Here is a 21,040-nt window from a genome sequence, read left to right as displayed (position 1 = left end):
AAAGACTGAAAAACGATGTGCAAATGTGGTTTTGACGGCATTCGTAGGAATTTTAAATATTCGATTTTTGAGTAAACTATTGTAGTTAGATGAGTTGAGCACCATTTTGTGTACCGACAAAGCCACCCTCAGAAGATAGAGCTTCCGAACACTGAGTACTTGAGCGTCATTGTACAAGTCCTTCGTAGGGTACCTAATTGATTTCTTTAAGGTTACCTTCAGCGCCGCTCTTTGCGCTCTTTCTAATTTCAGAAGGATAGTCGTGGTTGTACCTCCCCAGGCAAGGATGCAGTAATTAATTATCGACTGTCCAAGAGCCGTATAAATAGTTTTTAATAGGGGGAAATCAGCTGATTCTCTTAGCAACTTCATAGTGTATATCAGCTTTCGGACCCTACCCGCCAGTGCCTCCACATGCGGCCTGAAGTTTAATTTCTCGTCTATCACAATTCCGAGGTACTTTATTGTGTTCGATCTTGTCATGTGGTCACACACACAAGTTTGGGCTGAATTAACAGTGCAGCCACGGTTGTGGACTGTAAGTTTCATCTGTAGTCCTGGTGAAGAAGCCGCTGTCTTATGGAAACAAAGGAATTTCGTTTTGGTTGTATTTAAAGTTAAAAGATTCTGCTTTAACCAACCTGACATTAGAGACATACCATGCTGGACAAGGCTATAGACGTTTTTCCAAGAGCAACCGTGAAAGACGATAGCGGTGTCATCGGCATAACACAGCAGTTCAGCATTTTTTAAAGGGATACGTGTAATGTCATTGATATACAATAGAAAAAGGGTAGGACCCAAAATGCTGCCCTGTGGTACGCCAAATGAAACCGCTCTCAGGTCACTAAAGTGTTCCCCAACTTGGAGACACTGCCTTCTTTCAGTCAAGTAACTAGTAAACCATTTTAGTGTATTCCCTCGAAACCCGTACGCCTCTAGTTTTCTCAAAAGGATGGGGACAGAAACCGTGTCGAAGGCTTTCGCTAAGTCTAGAAAGACTCCGACACAGGCCCGACCCTCGTCCAAATGTGAAGAGACAATGTATGTGAGAAGAGTAACGGCATTTTCGGTCGATTTTCCCTTTCTGAAGCCAAACTGACGATCTGCTAGAAGACAATTGGATTCAAGGTATGTAACTATCCTTTTATTCACAATTCGCTCTAGAAGTTTTGAGAAACATCCCAGTAGTGATATAGGCCGATAGTTGCAGGGTTCATTTTTGGCATTTCCTTTGTGAATCGGTACTATTGCCGATATTTTCCAAGCCGTGGGAAATATACCACTTTCTATGCTTTGGTTAAAAATCACTGCAAGGGGTTCAGCAATAGCCGAAGCAATGGCTTTCAAAATTTTATTGTTAATATTGTCAAGACCTGGAGAACTATCTGGGTCTAATTTTTGGATTAGGCTGAGAACCTCTCTTTTATCTGTAGGGGAGATGAATATTGAGTTAAATCTTGATGTTTTTACTTTAACTTTGGCTGCCAAAGACTCTTGTGTTTCATTTTCCTCTGTTAAGATTATGTTGGCAAGGTCCTGACCGACAGAAGCAAAGTATTCGTTACATACGTTCAGGGACTCTCTTTCAGTACTTTTGATCTTTGTCAGATTTTGCGCAGTAGAGTTCGTAGGGTTCCGATGTGTAAATATAGGTATATTTTTTGTCTAATTTATGGTAAGTTTATTGGAAAATAGTACCTACAGGAGGAATAGGATATTTGGGGTGAGGAAACCTTCTTATGTCAACTTTGATATCTAATTGTAAATATTTCACGTACATTAAAGTCAAAGTCAAAATATTCTTTATTCAAATAGGCCTAGCAACAAGCACAAGAAATAAACATAAGCTCGCCGTGCCCTTCACTCGGCTCCATAAAATTAAAAAATCATTCATGGGTAATTGTGTGAGATTTTATAATAAACTTCCAAACCATATTACTGAGTTACCAATTAATAAATTTAAGAATCATGTAAAGCGTAAACTTATTTCTAAAGCTTATTATACCACACAAGACTACATGAATGATAAAACAACGTGGGATTAATTGTGATTCGAAATGATTAATTATTTATTATATTTGAATAATGATGATGAAATGGATATTCCAATGCATGTATTTCCTTTGTTGTTTTTATTATATTTGTTTGACATTTAGAATTTATTCTAGAAACAATCTAGACAAGTATTTTTTATACATTTTTTTTGTATGACTGTATTTTGTGAAAGTTTTAGTATTAAATTTGATCTATGAATTATATTCATTAGTATTATATATGGAATAATATTTACAACATCAATAAATTGCTCTGATAATTAGATTAAGATAATTATATGTAATACTGTCTTACTATTCATAAGTGCTTGTTGCTAGGCCTACATGAATAAAGTATATTTGAATTTGAATTGAATTGAATTGCACTTTTAAATCGTCAAATTTTACAAATATCATCTTAATCTAAATATCAGAGCAATTTATTGATTGTTCTAAAAAAACACATTGAATTATTATAGATATGGTAAACTTAATAATAAGAATTTCACAAAAGGATCGTCAAACATCAAAATTGTATAAAAATACTAGTCTAGAAACTTTCTAGAATAAAATCTAAATGTCAAAAAATACTGTATATATATATACATTGACTTATCAATTTCATCATTATTAACATACTTAACAATAAATAATTCATTCTTTACAATCACACTTAATCCCACGGTGTTTCATCATTCATGTAGTCTTGTGTGCTATAATAGGCTTTAGAGATAAGCTTACGTTTTACATAATTTTTAAATTTACTAACAGACAACAGTAAAACAGACATTAAATTGTAAGGAACACATTCACTTCGCGAAAAATAATAATGTAACCAATTTAGGCATCTAGGTATTTATATTTATCGTTTTACTAGGTCATTTTAAAAAGGTAGGCCAGTAAATAAATGTCCAAGATAATAAGACTGGTATTCGAATTTTAAAAATTGGTTTTTGATTTTTATATAAGTAAGTACCAACGTTGAGTGATGTTGTAGCTCGCTCGCATCAATGTTTAGATTCACTGCGACAGCAAATTTTTAAATTATTGCTAACAAAATGCCGCTCTATGTCAACTAGAGTCTAACTAGACCAACCCGCCGAATATAGATCGGTATACTATAGATTTATTATTTACCTTCCCTGATTTTGTTTACCGACGTCTCTACTTACCCATATACATACCTATTCCAAAAAACGATTGCAATTTTATACCCTTTTTGATTGTAGAACCGTATCCCGCCGAACCCTATAAAGGCGTGTGCATCGACACTGGGAACAAAAGGTGTGCGGACACGTGCGCCCGCGCCGGCATCTGCCGCATGCTCCTGCGCATGTGTGTATGAGGGTTAATAGGCTAATGTTAGGCATATATCACATGTTCTAATACACATTCAATCATCCTGTTTTATATTTTGCAAACTTCTTTTGGCTAAGCTTTATTGGTGAAGAAGGTTTCGTATGTTCGTATTGTTGGTGCTATGGTACTTGAAAAGTCCACCTCAGCTGTAAACGTACTGAAAACGTAACGTGGGTAGACCACCAACTCCAACATTATCGGTTTAACCCTTTGAACGCTTTATGTCATAAACATCACTCAAACGTGAAGGTTACTTTAACAGCATCCGCCGTAACACCTATAGTTGTCCTTGGCGCTCGATCTTAGTTTGATACGTTACTTTTGATGCTGACTATACATTCATGTATTTCTTCATGGTCTTTAATCCATGCTATTGTATATGAACTTTAAGAGGAATAATAATAAATGTTAAGGGGGGGGGGGGGGGGGGGATTTACATACATACCTATTCCCATATCTTTCCTGCTACATCACTTCGTACAAACTAGTTATTCATAGTGTGATTTATGTAGGTACTGTCAGCGTCAAATACTTTGTAGCAGCCAAAGTAGCCAAATAGTTCTGTACACCATATATTTAGTATGGTGTACCGAACTATTTGGCCACTTTGACTGCTACAAAGTATTTGACGCTGACTGTACTCTACAACGGTATTGATATAGGTACGGGATACGGGACAAAAACGGAACAGGTAAAAATACGGGACGCGATATTTAAATACGGTGACAGTCCCGTATTATACCAACCCTATTTAGTACAAGTAGTAAAATTTAGTAAGTAGTAGGTACCTATGTACCTATATAAATTTTACATTGATAATATTGAGCAACGAATAAATATAAGTACTTATTAGGTATTTTATATACTTAGTTACGTACCTTATAATAAATATAAAAATAAATCATTTTATAGTCTAAAAGAATATTTTGAACATTAATGGTATGTAATTAATTATCTTTGTATGTTATTTAAGTTTAGTTCATAAGTTATTTAAGTATTGCATACCCGAAATGGGTAACTGTTGAAACTAATAAATTGTATCAGGATTACCATCTACAAATGTACACAGTACTGCAATAAAACATTCTTATTCTTAATAATCTTCCTGTCGTTGTCCCGGCAAAAATTCTGGGGATTAGTTGTCAAGCGGACCCTGGGCTCCCATGAGCCGTGGCAAAATGCCGGGACGACTCGTGGAAGATGATGTTTATTTTTTTATTTGTGTAAAAATTAGGAGCGAAAAATAGTTTTAATACGAATTTTTAACTTTTATAATAAATAAAGATTTGAATAAATCAAACATATACTTCTCCATAGTTGTGGTTCATATAGAACAAACTGTGTCAAAATATTTTTAAGAAAATGAGGACTACATTTATATAAAAAGGCCATGGCCATGGCCTGTCCTCAAAACCTGACGACAAGCGCACAATTCTAACAAAACTAAACCACGTAAATTTTATCAACTTAAATAATTTTATCAACCTTTTAAATTCTTCTAAATGATTGTTAATCTTGTATTCAGCGACACACCGGCATCGACACCGAGTCACAGATTCGCGCCAAACCCTTTTTAAACTGAAATGAACGTTAACTGTGGCTATTAAAGTTGATATTATATGACCGCTGTGATGTGTGGATGGCGAGTTACAAATTCGCACGAAACACTACAAATATAATCTTATTGTTATTCAGAAATAAACCTTAACCTATTGTCGTTAAAGTCGATATTGGCATGATCGTTGTTATCTGTGAAAGGCGACTTGGCAACAGCGCGTGGATGTGGCGAGCGTGTTGTCTCGCTCTCACTACGCCTGTCGCTGCGTTGTGGCGTGGTTAGCCAGTTTTGATCGAGTAGGTTAAGAGGCCACATTGCGCGAAGATACGACGTTGAATTACTGGATTTATGTAAGTTTTTAGTGCTATAGACTTTTTTTAATGCGTTCTGTCGAAGTCAAAGTAGGTAATGTTGAATCTTATAGCATTGTAATATGGCATAAAGTGTTTACGACATCGACCGTAAATATACGTGTTGTCTGAGCGAAGTTGTGATAGGTACTTTTTAATATTTTTATTGCTTATCGCACGTCGCTCCGAAGTTTGAGCGAGACAACGCTATGCGTGTATTATAGCGACATCCCGCTCGGACGTTGGAGCGACGTGCGAATCGGATGCAGTGTGCCATGCGCCTATATGAAATATACGCGTGTTTAAAATTCAAGTACTTACGGCATTTCTGGCGTTATTTGCCTTCGATTCAAGCGTCGTGCAGACGTACGACGTTAGAAGCTTTTTGTGGTGAATTAAGATTATGTTGTTATTATATTGGTTTCCCGTGGACATTGACTATAAATAAAATAAACGGACTTTAAACCCTAATTTTCTTAATTTGCCTTTATAGGTATGTTACCTTCTACTTCTTGAAAGTCGTGTGATGAATGTTTTACAAAAATGTAGGTGCCTACCCAAAAACTGTATTATTGGCGGCGTGCGAAATGAGCATAGTAAAGCAATCGCAGCGCAGCGCGCAGCCGTAAAAGGTGGATAAATGAATGAAATGAAATTAAATGAAATGACCATGGGCCACTTTGTATGGAGCCTGGGCCAAAAACCAACAGCAATGAGAGTTAGGTCTTTAGATAGGTATTTCAATTTACTTACACCATTTCGGTCTATGGGCACCAAGCGGAATTCCATTGCATAACTGAGATATTTGTATTTTAGTCAAATTATCATCACCCTTGTTACCTAGGCAATAGGGTCTAAGTAAGTATTTTAATTGCTGCAGGCAAACATCTCCTCGCACGCCGCTGCACGCTGCGAGCGCAGCAAACCATTGGCCGCGCTCGCCCAGCAGTGGACTCTATTGGCTTGGTATTAAGGGTGATGACAATTTGACTAAAATACAAATATCTCAGTTCTAAATTAATTTTTAACAAGCAGAAACGTCTGCGAACGTTGCTGTTATCCAGAGGCCGTGAGTTCAAGTCTCACCCATGACAGTAATTTTTCCATTTTTAAATTTATTCTAAGCTTAATAGCATCGTTTGCAGACGTTTCTGCTTGTTAAAAATTAATTTAGTATGGGTAGCACATCGTTACTGGTGAATTTCCAATATGACTTGGAACTCCGGTAGCAGTCTCAGAAGTGTAACGTTCTTACGGTAGATGTCGCTAGGGTCCCCTAGACCCATATGGTGGAAAAATTTGCTCCCTATGGATGAGGTCTTGGTTGCTCAGATGGCAGAGCGCTGGAGTATCTATCCAGAGGCCGTGAGTTCAAGTCTCAACTAAGACAGTATTTTTTCCATTTTTAAATTTATTTTAATCTCAGTTCTGCAATGGAATTACGCTTGGTGCCTATAGAACGAAATGAAATACATAGAAATACGTACCTATCTAATAATGACCTAATTCTCAACTCTATTGCTTTTTGGCCAAATTTTTCCCAAAGTCCTTTGAACCTTACAAAGAGTCCTTAGAAAGGTTAGCTACTTTAACATTTCGTACAAATAATATGCAGGAAATGTTTTTTTATTTATTTACGATAACTCCTATGATACTTATTTGAATTGTATGGTGTAAGGTACTATAATTGTAATCTGTATAAAATACTTAATATAAGTAACGTGTTTAATTTGATAATGATTAATACTGTATCCGTGTAAATAGCTTTGCAAATACGACATACGAGTATTATGTTATCTTTTTCTAGATGTTAAGAATGGATATAAGTATTAAGTTCTTAAAAAAATAGACATCGCGGACTTTTTTGTAGACCCATAAAAGAGAGATAACCCTACCATACATTGTGTTTTTACCTATAGCTCAAACGGATTATGCAACGTTTTTGATTAAAGCTCCTAAACAGCGGTTTTTTTTTCCAATATCTTTAGGAAACATCATCATATTTATTTCAACCAATGTTTCAAAAAACCTTAATTCATTATGCACTTAAATCTTCCTCAAGAATCGTTGTATCGATAAGTAAAAACGGTATAAAAATGTGTTTAGTAGTTTTTGGGTTTTGAGGACGTTTATAAGATGTAGTTAAATTATTTGATGTTTTACGCTAGATTTGCGGACGCGACATCTGATTGCATTTTGCCTTAGAAGGTCTTCCAAGACTTTATTTTAACTTTGATTAAGACAAGGTTCTAAATTCAATAATAAAACTATAGCTTCTGGTACTTATGAGGTAAGAGTCGGTCCCATAGTAAAGACGTTCAGTATGACCTATCCTAAATAATTCACCTCGTGGAGTATGGCATTAGGTACATTAAAAAAGCCTGTGTAGTCAAGAAAGTATAAAATATCGACTGCATGAACCTACGTACTTTAAAACTGGATTAAAATAATAGATAATTACCTTTTTTATATTGTGTACAATTACATCACAATCACGTTTCGACACGTACATGGTTTGTTTGCGTTTTAACCATTATTATCTATTGTCATAAAATGTACTTGTTTATATTATTGTCTAGTTATAACTGGTTATAAATCTAACACGTGTATTATAAGTACATACCTATCTACTTTTCTTTTCTATATTATTTTTACTATTTTGATGTAAAGTATCGGGAAAATAACTTTGGTACGTCAATATTTTATCTACGGATGGATTAATTCGCCTCTAATTATGTTGCTATAATATGCGGCAAGCTTAGGACTCTACAGAATGTTTATTTAGTCACCTGCAATAATTATAATTTATAGGTATAATTTATAAGTTAATATATAGGTCATACTGAGCAACTTTTACGATGGGGCCAACATCGAAATCGCGAAAAAAATTTACTCTCCCGTACAAAATGTCAAGGTCAGACAGCATAAATGTATGAAACAGACAATGTTTTTTCGCTATTAGTAAAAGCTGCTCAGTAATGCGTTAATTACCTATATATTCACCCCGTAAATGATTGCAGGTGACTAAATAAACATCCTGTATTCCTTGCTTCCCATAGTATTTTCACATGACTTGGGTACGTTGACAGCCGTCATCTCAATACAATTTTAAAGACTCATTTTGACGGTGCGAGTTTCATTACACTGCGGCATTTGATTGGTCGTCCGAATTGGATTTAACCATAGTTCTCAATGTAATTAAAATCGCATACGAGTTTACGCGCCGTCTAAAATGTCTTAATTCAATTCAATTCAAATATACTTTATTCATGTAGGCCTAGCAACAAGCACTTATGAATAGTAAGACAGTATTACATATAATTATCTTAATCTAATTATCAGAGCAATTTATTGATGTTGTAAATATTATTCCATATATAATACTAATGAATATAATTCATAGATCAAATTTAATACTAAAACTTTCACAAAATACAGTCATACAAAAAAAAAATGTATAAAAAATACTAGTCTAGATTGTTTCTAGAATAAATTCTAAATGTCAAACAAATATAATAAAAACAACAAAGGAAATACATGCATTGGAATATCCATTTCATCATCATTATTCAAATATAATAAATAATTAATCATTTCGAATCACAATTAATCCCACGTTGTTTTATCATTCATGTAGTCTTGTGTGGTATAATAAGCTTTAGAAATAAGTTTACGCTTTACATGATTCTTAAATTTATTAATTGGTAACTCAGTAATATGGTTTGGAAGTTTATTATAAAATCTCACACAATTACCCATGAATGATTTTTTAATTTTATGGAGCCGAGTGAAGGGCACGGCGAGCTTATGTTTATTTCTAGTATTAATATTATGAATGTCACAATTTTTCTTAAAATCGGCAATATTTTTATGCACATACAGAATATTCTCATAAATGTATTGACAGTGCACTGTCATGATGTCAATTTCCTTAAATTTATCTCTCAGTGAGTCTCTATGGTTCATTTTATATATTGCTCGAATAGCCCTCTTCTGCAGAACAAAAATGGTATTTATCTCTGAAGCACCACCCCACAGTAAAATACCATATGACATAATGCTATGGAAGTAACTAAAATATACTAATCGAGCTGTTTTGACATCAGTTAACTGACGGATTTTGCTTACTGCAAAAGCTGCAGAACTCAGTCTATTCGAAAGAGTAGCAATATTGGGACCCCACTGGAGTTTAGAATCTAAAGTTATACCAAGAAAAACTGTACTATCAACTAATTCCAATTCCTCATCCTTCACAATGACACTTGTTTGTACATGCCTTACATTACTAGTGACAAACTTAATACATTTAGTCTTATTCTCATTTAACAATAAATTATTAACATTGAACCAATTTACTACTTTTGAAATAGCATCGTTTACATCATTGTAAGCTTGTTGCTGTCGTTTGACTTTGAAAATAAGTGAAGTGTCGTCTGCAAACAATACTATATCATGGTGGGTCTTTACAAGGAATGGCAAGTCATTTATGTAGATAAGGAACAGGAAAGGTCCCAATATTGACCCCTGTGGTACACCCATAGAGACCAATGACCCCGGTGATCGCTGTCCATTCACATCGACCCTTTGTATTCTACCATTTAAGTAGGACTTAAGTAAATCCAGTGCCGCTCCTCTAACTCCATAATAGTGTAGTTTCCTGATTAATGTTTCATGACAAACGCAGTCGAAGGCCTTAGACAAATCACAGAAGATACCTATAGCATCTCGTGACTCCTCCCAGGCATCGAAGATATGCTTAATTAGCTCAACACCAGCATCGGTTGTCGAGCGACCCCGTGTAAAACCAAACTGCTTATTATGCATTAAATTATTGACGTTAAAATGTCGTACTAATTGAGAAAGAATTAATTTTTCAAAAATCTTACTGAACGTTGGTAGCACAGATATCGGTCTAAAGTTAGTGGGGTCAGAGTTGCTACCCGATTTAAATAAAGGAGTTATTTTACTATGTTTCATTAAATCAGGAAACTCGCCGCAATCAACACTGTTGTTAAATATAATTACTAAGTCAGGCGCTATAATTTCTACTAAGGATTTGACAGCATGGACAGAGACTCCCCAGAGGTCATTCGTTTTTTTGACATTAACCGAATTAAACGCCTTTATTACATCGGAGGTACAAACACGTTCAAAATGAAAATCTCCACAACACTCTGGAGCGTTATCTTTTAATAGAGTAACAGCAGATGAGGGTGATGAATTTAAATCCTTAGTTGTGAAAACTGGTACGTCAGTGAAAAAAATTTCAAATTCTGTAGCTACTTCTAAATTGGAATCTATAATTTTGTTATCAATATTTAGTTTAAAATCATTCACTCTGTGTTTCGAGCGACCAGTCTCCACATTGATTACTTTCCAGGTTGCTTTAATAATGTTGGTACTATTTTTTATTCTTTGACTTAGATAATTTCGCTTTGCTATATGACAATCTATTTTAAACTTTTTCGAATATTGCTTGACATGTTCTTTAAATTCATCACTCGTGTTAAACCGCCGTTCCTCATACAAGGCATACAGTGCACGTCTTCGTTGATGTAAGTCCGCAGTAGCCCACTCACTAAAAACTGATGCACCACTAACTACGACCGATTTTGAAGTAAATATCGCATTATAATGATCCATAAAAGTGTGAAAGAATGAATTATACATACTATTTGGACCCATATCGGAAGACAAAAAGGGTAGCGCCTGAACTAGACTTTGCTTCATTCTTTCTACGCGGTCCGAGGTTACTGGTACAAAAGTTATTTGTTTTCTCAAAGTATTTTTCCTTAATGTCTCAAATACCATTAATTGACCTAAGTGGTCTGATTCTAAATTACTGATAACTTTTTTAGTAATAGGAACAATATCAGTGAAAATATTATCTATACAGGTTGCACTAGTAGCAGTCACTCTAGTAGGCTCCATAAACATGTGGTTGAGATTACCAGATTTGAATAGATTCAACAATCTACAAGACATTGTTGAATTTTCCAAAATATTTACATTAAAGTCGCCGCATATAAATAATTTCTTACTAGAAGATGATATTTTAAGTAGCACAGAATCCATTACACTTTCAAATATTTCAAAATTACTTAATGGCGGCCTATACACACAGACAACAATAAATTGCTCCAATTCTACTGCACTTAGTTCTATAGTCCGTTCAACAGACATGGATACAATATCCTTACGTTCCTTAAATTTTAACTGATTATTTAATATAATTAACGACCCACCATGTATGGAACTAATTCTGGTGAACGAACTTCCCACCTGATGATTATTAAATTGAGGCATTAATTCATTATTTGTTAACCAATGTTCAGTAATACATAAAATATCAACATAAAAATCGTTCATAAAAAGTTCAATCTGTAAATCTTTTCCTCTAATACATTGAATGTTTTGATGCATCAGGTGGATATACTTTCCATGTTTACAGTATTTTTCATTATATTTATTTAAAACTAAATTGCCAGAGACAGAATCTTTTGTCTTAACAGCTAGTTTAAATCATTGGTTATGACTGGAACCAATTCCAAGCTCATACTGGGCTGCTCAATAGGAGCAGAGTTGTCTGCCAAATTCTTGGCAGAAATGTCAAGTAAATAGGATAGCGATAAAGCTATTTGTCTCTTGTAATAATTTGAAAGGTAACACTTACCTTTAGTCAAAAACACCATAGGCATATGGTATTTACTAACAAATTTGTTAGTGTCAATTATGATAAACTTACTACTATATGTACAAAGATTATATAGAGATATATTCAACTTATGTCTAATGTTATTTTCTGCCTCTGACATTTGCTCACAATAGGGGAATGTGAAAATAATAATTTCATGCACTGCAAGTGAATTTAACTGTTCAAAGTATTTAAGTAAATTATTTTTGTTCACATTTCCCCTATTACCCATAAGAATTAGCAGTGTTGTCTTAGAATTAATATTACTGTCATTTAAAATTTGTTTTAAGATATTTTCAAAGCTACTGTGAGGCAGACAATTGCTGATTGTACTAAGTCCCTTTAGGTGATAGTTTAAAAATGAGCTCATATTGCTCCCAATTTCATCACAATACATAATAATATTAGGTTTAGGTGTGCTTTGTTGTGGAGTGTGGAAGGAGCTATTATCATTTATTTGCTGTTGTGGTAAACTGTCACACAGGCTTGGATCGAGTACACTCGTCAACAAATGTCCAGTCGCTTGCTTACATGCACATGACTGGGCATTGGTCAGCGACTCAAACCGCTCTGAATTGTGCTTAATCTGGGATATTAAATCATCCATGGCTAAAGAATATTCATTAATCACCTTTTTCGAACTCTCATTTATTGTTTCTAGGGATTGTATAGAATCCTCCAAACTCTGAACTTTTGATTTTAAAATCTGTGTGTCAGTTTCATACTGTAGTTTACTATGTTCTAATTGAACAGAATACAAGTCTAAATTATCCACTAAATTAACATTAATTTTACAAAATCTCAATTTCTTAAAAAACAATTTATTCATTTTTGATAATCTCTGGTTTTTTTTAATCATTCTATTTAATTTAATATATTTTTTGAGTTTGTTTCCGCTGCAATTTACTAGTCTTGGTGTGGTGGATTCATTGATTAAATCTATACTAACAACAGGGTTTTCAATTGGAGCGGCAACCAACTGTGAGTCGGGCCGAACCAGTTCCTCGAATAAGTTTTGAGTGTGTGCCGCTGCAGCAATATTTTGGGCCTCCTGTAGCTCGTAGATTTGCTCGTGGGCGTCGTGCAGTGCTCTCTCTAATGAGTTGATGTCTGTCAAGGCCTGTTCATATGCTGCACTACACTCAGTAAACTTGTCAACCGTCTCCTGGAGCCGGGCCCGCTCTGAATTTACATCATTGTAAACATTTTCTAAAGAACATAGTTCCTTCTTTAACTTCTCTATACTATTAAGTGATAATAATAGTTCCTTTTCACTATCCTCTCTTTCACTAAGCAATTGAGCACACAATTCCTTGGATTTTTTTAATTCCAGCAAGGTAATTTGGAGTTTGTCAGCCTCCTGCTGGCGAACCGCTGCAGCTGCTCTGCGAGTTAGCATTATAAATGTATTTTATAGTAGGATAGACCCAAAACAAACCAGGGAATTGCTTACTCAAGCTAAGCGATATTACGAGCGTACTTACATGAAATAGTGACGTTTCACTATGCCTACACTGTGTTCTGACTCTGTACAATGATTTACTACGCTGTAATACAAACAAAATTGGTAATAAATAGCGATAAAAACATAGAAAATATACCGAGACGAACACAAATTTAAATTTATAACCTACAACGGCTACAAATTTAAGATATTACAAGACACTTGTAAACGTCACTAAAGCACTTCACTTATTATGTATACATTAAAATTAACACTAAAACTATTTAATTCACACCAAAGTATCGTCGCAGTTTTCTAATCCTAATGTTGCAGTAGTTCTGTACAATGCGTATGTTCGCAGTAGGTTGGAATTTGGTGCCTGTATTTGGGATCCTCACGAGGCAAAGTACTCTCTCATGGTGGAAAGGATACAGAGAAAGTTTTCTCGCTATATGTATAAAAGGATCTACGGATACTATCCACTTCTTTTCCCCTCGATGTTTGTGTCGGGAATGGTGAGAACTGCGACTTAAAATATTATTAGTGATCCATTACTATAACTTGTTGCGAAACAGAATCAGTAATGTTAAGGTGCTTGAGCGGATAGGATTGCTCGCTCCAGCGCCGAGGACGTGCGTATTAGGCGCCAGTGAGGGCGGCGCTTTGCCTCCGCGACGCCGGAGAAGACTGTTCGCCGTGGGCGGGGTGCGTACGCGTCAAACCAACAATGCTCCCACCAATCGGGCACTCTCACTCCTAAACGAACTATCAATCCAAAGACCTGATGTTGATGTCTTTTATGACTCCCCAGGATCGTTCTCCACAGCTTTATATATGTTTTTGAGTGATTGTACCTAGTTTGTAATGTTTAACTATTTGTGGATATTGTAAATAATTCTAATTATTAATATTATTATTTAACATGTAAGCGCTTTGGTGCCTGAACTGTAAGCTTGTGTGTTGCATGAATAAACAATAAACAATAAACAATAAAATGGCTTAATATTACATGAAATATAATTAAATATAGAATAATTAAAAGGGACCTAGCAAAATCAGCTGCTGATTCTTTGACAGCCAGGGTTGCCATCCAATTATTAATCAGCCCATAGATTATAAATTGTATAGAAATGACAGCTGTCACGATTTTTACATATATTCATAGAAATGGGACTAATAGCGTATATCGGGGAAACAAAGCACACCATAGCAGAAAGAGTTTAGGAACATATCACAGCTGGTAAAAATGGTCAGGTGAACAAGTCGCCTGTGGTTGAGCATTTACTGGAGTCAGGACCAAACCACTGGATCGCGCTACATAACCCTAAAATCCTTTCCACGGATCGCCATTTCTACAACAGAAAAGTTAGTGTTGTGTTGTGTCGACAGAGTAACATCCCTACTGCGCAAAATGTTCCAAGTCAATAAACAAGGCCAAGTGCGGGTAGTTCGAAAAACTCGCGCGGCTAGAAAATGTTGATGTCAACTTTAGCCAGTCTTCCCCGAGACCACAGGGACAACGCCGAACTCGAAACGTCGGAGGAAAATTAAAAAATAATCTACCTCCGACAATTTTGAGTACTTAATCCAGTAGCGGCTTACAAAATACACCTTTATTTCAAATGTATATGCTTTCAGCGCTCTAAATAGTTTAAACCCACCAATTTGGGTATAAACGAGTAAATACTGCTAATTTGAGTAAAGATTCAGTATTTACTCCCGAGTATTTACTCGCTATCCATATCTAGTCACGCATTTTATAAAGGTAATTGAGAGTGATAGCTCCCGCTTCAACGGCACAGCAGTAACGTCGCAACAGTAATATAGCTGCAGTAACCATCCAAATGTCATCTTTACACTATCTAGCCTTACCGTAAATCTTAATAAGTACATTAATTAATTTATTTATTTAAGTTGTTGCGTACTATAATTATTATATCCGTGAACGTTGTCTTCGTAACAAACATTTTTTTTTTTGTTTCAACAGAAGATGGATAACCCAACCTTCGTACTCGGTTTCGTAAAGATCGTCGAGAGGCACCCAGTGCTCTACGACCAAAAATTACCCCACCGCACCCCGCATCTCTGCAGCTTAACGTGGGAAAAAGTCGCAGAAGAAGTCAGGAATGAGTTGCAAGAAAATTGTGCAGGTGATCTCATATAAATTCTCTCGTTATGGTTCCTGAATCAGATGGGTGCTCTTTTGAACCATTGATCAAAAACCCCTTTTATTTTGAGCTGCTTTAATTGGCGGCGAGGATCCGTAGGTTCAGTCACTGAAAGGCAAACCCTGAACTTACAGATCTTCATTACAAATCCTATTAGGCCAGAAAATGCGAAGGATCGACCTTGGAGATTTACTTTGTTAACGAAAACCTATGGTGTTTATATGTCTTAACCTGTCTCGCCTCCCTCCACTTCTCTCAGCCAACAAGATTCATCGCAGTGAACGAGTTTTATGGCAACGATATTGAAAATGAAAAATTAAAATGAAAATGAAAAAATATTTATTAACACTAAAAGTTTACAATTTCTAGAAGATTAACTTTGTTACCCGCATTAGGCACGCCTGTATCACGGGGACCAATAACTGTAGGTAGTTGTAACAAAGAGTCTATAACCGGTTGACAAATTTTACTTAAATGTTAGGTTAGCTAGGACTAAAATTCTAAAACTACACAGATGTATAAGCTATAGGAAAATGAACTAAAAACAATATAAGTTCAATTTGTTTGCATCTCATGTTTCAGTAATTTCTAATTTGTACAATTTTCTCGGTTTCGTCATAGGTTAAACTGGCTAGCCATTTCTTAGCCATTTCTTAGCGTCAAAAACGGATTTATACAATACAATACAATATAAATATTCTTTATTGCTCACCAATATGAAAGAACATAATGACATACAAATTAAACATACAACTTAGACTATGGTAGACAACGGGCGGTCTTATCGCTAAAGAGCGATCTCTTCCAGACAACCTTAGGGTAGTGGAGACAAGGTAAAAAAAAACAAGTAATGTGAGTGGGTGATGCAGTGAGTGATAGAAGTTGAGAGATAATAATACCAAATTATACACATACATAAATAGCAAATAATATATACTACATACACTACATACATAAATAAATATCATATATAACACATTTACGAACACACATATAAATCACCACAATGCGGCCAACAACAATTGAAAGGGAAACAGGAACAGAACATAAAGTAACATTACGGAAGTGATAAATAGTAATATTTTACTTGAGTTTTAAAAATACGAAGTGATTTAGCATGCCTTAAGTCAGAAGGTAATGATCTTTGATATCAGAGTGTCTTAAGGCGACATTGTAAATATATCTTGATATGTAAGGCTCAAAACGTTTAGCAAAAACAGTGCGCACCATCGGGACCTGTGTCCCAAGAAGTTACTTGTGCTTCTCAACAATTATTTTAAGCAGATACAGTTTACCAACCGTAAGCACTTCACAATTTCTGTATAGCAAAAATGTTGAGTACCAAAAAGATTGTTTAAGCAATTATCTTGAGGACAGCACGCTGAGCTCTCTCAGCCTCGATGATAGTCGTTTTGTTAGTACTACCCCAGCAGCATATGCAGTATGTCAGGAGTGGTTCACATAAAGCTTGGTAAACTAATTTTAGCGTTTTCACATCTGCCACCCTTGTTAAGTTTCTCATAATATAAATGATACGTCTCATTCGATTCGAAAGCACAGCTATTTGTGGCTTAAAACTCGCTGACAGCACGCTGAGCTCTCTCAGCCTCGATGATAGTCGTTTTGTTAGTACTACCCCAGCAGCATATGCAGTATGTCAGGAGTGGTTCACATAAAGCTTGGTAAACTAATTTTAGCGTTTTCACATCTGCCACCCTTGTTAAGTTTCTCATAATATAAATGATACGTCTCATTCGATTCGAAAGCACAGCTATTTGTGGCTTAAAACTCAAATTATGATAACACCCAAGTATTTTAGCACCTCAGCTTGACAGATTGAACTACAGGAGCATACGACGTCATTTCCTCTGCAATTGTGAATCTTTATGTCGTGCACGGGAGCTGTTGGAGCCGATGCTAGAGTTTTGTGGGAGCATAGGAAATTTGTCTTTTTTGTGTTGAGTGTTAGCAAGTTTGTTTGGAGCCACTTTGCAACCAAAGACATGCCATGCTCTGTATTTTCAAATGCCTCTTTCCAATTTCGTTCACAAAAATAATTGCACTGTCATCTGCGTAACAGACGATTTCTGCATCTTTTAGTGGTAGATTGAGGAGGTCATTCATATATAGAATAAACAAGGTTAGGCCAAGTATACTACCTTGAGGTACTCTAAAACGCACTTTCATAGGGTTGCTTTCGTATTGGCCAACTTTCACTACCTGTCGCCGCTCCGACAGATAGCTTTTAACCACTGAAGGGGTAAGCCTCTGATACCATACGCGTTTAGTTTTTTAAGAAGTATCTGAGCGGATACCGTATCAAAGGCTTTAGCCAAGTCCAGAAATACCCCAATGCAGGCTTGGTTGTTATCCAGATACCTTGCTACTGTTGTGGTCAGAAAATTCACAGCCCCTTCAGTAGACTTTCCCTTTCTAAAACCTAGTTGCCGGGGAGTTGGGAGGGATAGAGTAAGTCATGAGTTTCTAGGTAAGTAACGAGTCTACTATTTACAAGTTTTTCTAATATTTTTGAGAAAGTGCTGAGAAGTGATATTGAGCGATAGTTTCCTGGGTCATATCTAGTTCCTCTTTTAAATATTGGACATACCGATGCAAGTTTCCAGATGTCGGGGAACATACCAGTAGAGAAGCTTAGATTAAATATATTCGCTAATGAGTCGCATATGGTGTCTCTTATCTGTTTAAGTAGTGTATTGTTGATTGTATCTAGACCTGAAGCTTTGTTATTATCAAGCTGCATAATTATAGACTCGACTTTGTTGGCATCGGTGGGATACATGAAAAAGGAACCGGATTTGTCACCATTTCTAGCATTATATGAGCTAGATAGATCTTCTTCGCTGGTGTTCATTGCTACCAGAAAATTATCTGCTAAGGACTATCCTATGCTAGAGAAATATATTTTGTTGCATATCGTCGGGGATAGTGCAATACCGCGCAACTAACAAAGTCGAAAGAGTTCGAAATTCAAACAATGTACAAGGTAATTGGACCTTACTGCATTTGTTAGTTACGCGGTATTGCACTATCCCCGACGATATGTTAAGAGACTCTTTTCTATCACTGGCTCCTTGTAGGGACAGCAGTTCTGATGACTCTTTATTAGATGAGGAAAGATGACATATGTTTTTTTAGAGCTATACGTTTTGGGCGGTTGCATTGTTTTTGTTCCAGATTTATACCAGTCATCACCATATCATTGGACTCCCTCAATACGTTTGACTTAAACCTGACGTATACCTAAACGACCTCCTCGTTGTTTATTCTAGAAGCAACATTATCACCTGCTCTGGTACAGTCAGCATCAAAAGTAGCGGATCAAATAACGTTTCATAAGTATCTACCATTCTGTAACAGCTTAACAAAAAGTGGTGTCTTTAATAAAGAACAACAAAGACTGTAAAATATATACTTTTTAGCGCGAATTTTAACAATTTATCTATATTTGGAAAAGTTATCCGGAATATCAGATACTTTTGGCGCGTTGTTTCATCCGCTACTTTTGATACTGACTGTATAACCAAAATATACAAAAGACGAGGTATAATCGAGCAAAGTGTCCTGGAGTCGCATAGGATTCATATTATTCGAGTTGATGCTCACTTCTACAGTTTTCGATCGATTGATTTTCAAACCTTTTATCATTATATTTCCTTAAGAGCAACAGCAACATTTTTACGTATTATTTAGAATGGAAATGTTGATTTATTTTATGAACATCACAATGAACATTTTATTTATTTTTCTAGTTGACGATTTAAAGGCGAAATGGAAAGGAATACGTTCATCTTACGCGAGATTTAAAAGGAAGATTGAACAATGCAAAGACGGTACAAAGCAATACTCTATGATTCATTAAATTTTCTGCGTCCGCACACAAAACATAGAGCAACGTAAGTCCTTAATTTATTACAGATTATATATTTCTTTAAAAATTGTCACTTTCATAATTTTAGTAATTTTTCATACATTTTGCGTTTTTTCTACTAAAAATCTGAGCACTTTCGATCCTAATGGGATAAAAAATGTCCCATTGTTTTTTTCCTATTGTGTTACCATTTCCCCACATTATTTATATGGTGGTAACAAAAAGGAAAGGTTGGAAAATGTATGGACATTTTGGGACACTTTTTTTCTATAAGGATGAAAAGGGCTCGCGATTTTGACTAGAAATAACACAAAAGTGGCATGAAAGGTCATATTATAAAATATTTGTCTGGCAAATCATTGCGCCCAATAAATGTTTATCACTTAATTGTAACCTAGTTGGTAAAAATGAGAATAATACTTATACCCAATCCAGGTCACTCCCCGGAGCACTCGATGATAATCAAGGCAGCGATGTCGAAGATTGGGATTCTGAATTATCGATGCAGATGTTGAACGAAAATCCTAATAGTAATAAACATTATAGCCTCAGTTCCAGCAACTCTATAGCAATGCCAGTGTGCATAGGCAATAACCTTGTACTTAACTCATCAGTAAAAATAGAACCAATAGACGAAGATCAACACGTGGACACTACAGACATTACTAACGATGACAACCAACTAGGTACAGAAAATAAATATGAATTAAAACGGAAAGAACCTATGGATATATTTGAAGCTACCACTGCAAAAATACAAAAGACTGAAGAGAACGCCGATTTGCAATTCTTCAAGAGTATATTACCTGATATTGATCACTTCACAAAATCTGAAAAGAGGAAATTCAAGATGGGTGTGCTGAAATTAATAGATGACATTGAAAATAACCGTTAGGATGGTCTGGATGTAGGTAAAGTACAACGAAAAAGTATTGACTTAGCAATTATTAAATAACCTACTTCAACGTATTGTTCTTTATTTTCTTCAAGAGCATTTGCTTTATCCCCATTCATGAATGGCATGGACCTAAGTGAAACATGTCACATGGTGATATCATTAGAACACGTCAGCCAAAATGGGATCACTTCGGTCTTGCAAATCGATTAAATATGTTTATCTTCTCTGTAAACTGCGAGTTATATAAGAAATTTAATAAATAAAAAAATACCAGGAACTTTTTTGCGAATATATATAAGTAGACCTTTTATTGAATATTTGTCACTTTTTTGTAATTTTTTAACGAACTGTCAAAAGATACGATTTTCGCGCTAAATATTATGTTCAAAGATACTATAGTTATCACTTGTTAGTTTTCATTTCTTATTTAAGAAGTACATGCAAATTTCCCAGGGAACGCTCCCGATATATGAGCTGCCAGAGTGGCCCTCATTTACATGTAAACGAGCGCGGACAGTCTCGGTGCTGTCTTCTGCCGCTGCCGCGCTAATTACACTGAGCACGTGCTTACAGCCTACAGCCAGTTCAGTACATGCGTTTTCTATACGGACATTCTGAAGTATAAGATATATTTCACTATTATT

The 21,040-nt window shown here is 35.5% G+C and overlaps 1 protein-coding gene across 1 annotated transcript; it reads left to right on the top strand.

The window, feature by feature from the left end:
- The first annotated feature begins 4,787 nt into the window (after positions 1–4,787).
- Positions 4,788–20,463, top strand: LOC133520318 (uncharacterized). The gene is made up of 4 exons (XM_061854689.1): positions 4,788–5,303; positions 15,429–15,591; positions 19,380–19,485; positions 19,934–20,463. Exons 2-4 carry the CDS (start codon positions 15,432–15,434, stop codon positions 20,391–20,393), a joined length of 726 nt encoding a protein of 241 aa, XP_061710673.1. The 5' UTR covers positions 4,788–5,303; positions 15,429–15,431; the 3' UTR covers positions 20,394–20,463.
- The last annotated feature ends 577 nt before the right edge of the window (positions 20,464–21,040 follow it).

Source organism: Cydia pomonella, chromosome 8, assembly GCF_033807575.1.
Source record: "Cydia pomonella isolate Wapato2018A chromosome 8, ilCydPomo1, whole genome shotgun sequence".
In the NCBI taxonomy this organism is placed as follows: Eukaryota; Metazoa; Arthropoda; class Insecta; order Lepidoptera; family Tortricidae; genus Cydia; species Cydia pomonella.
This window is presented reverse-complemented; position numbering and strand designations above follow the sequence as displayed.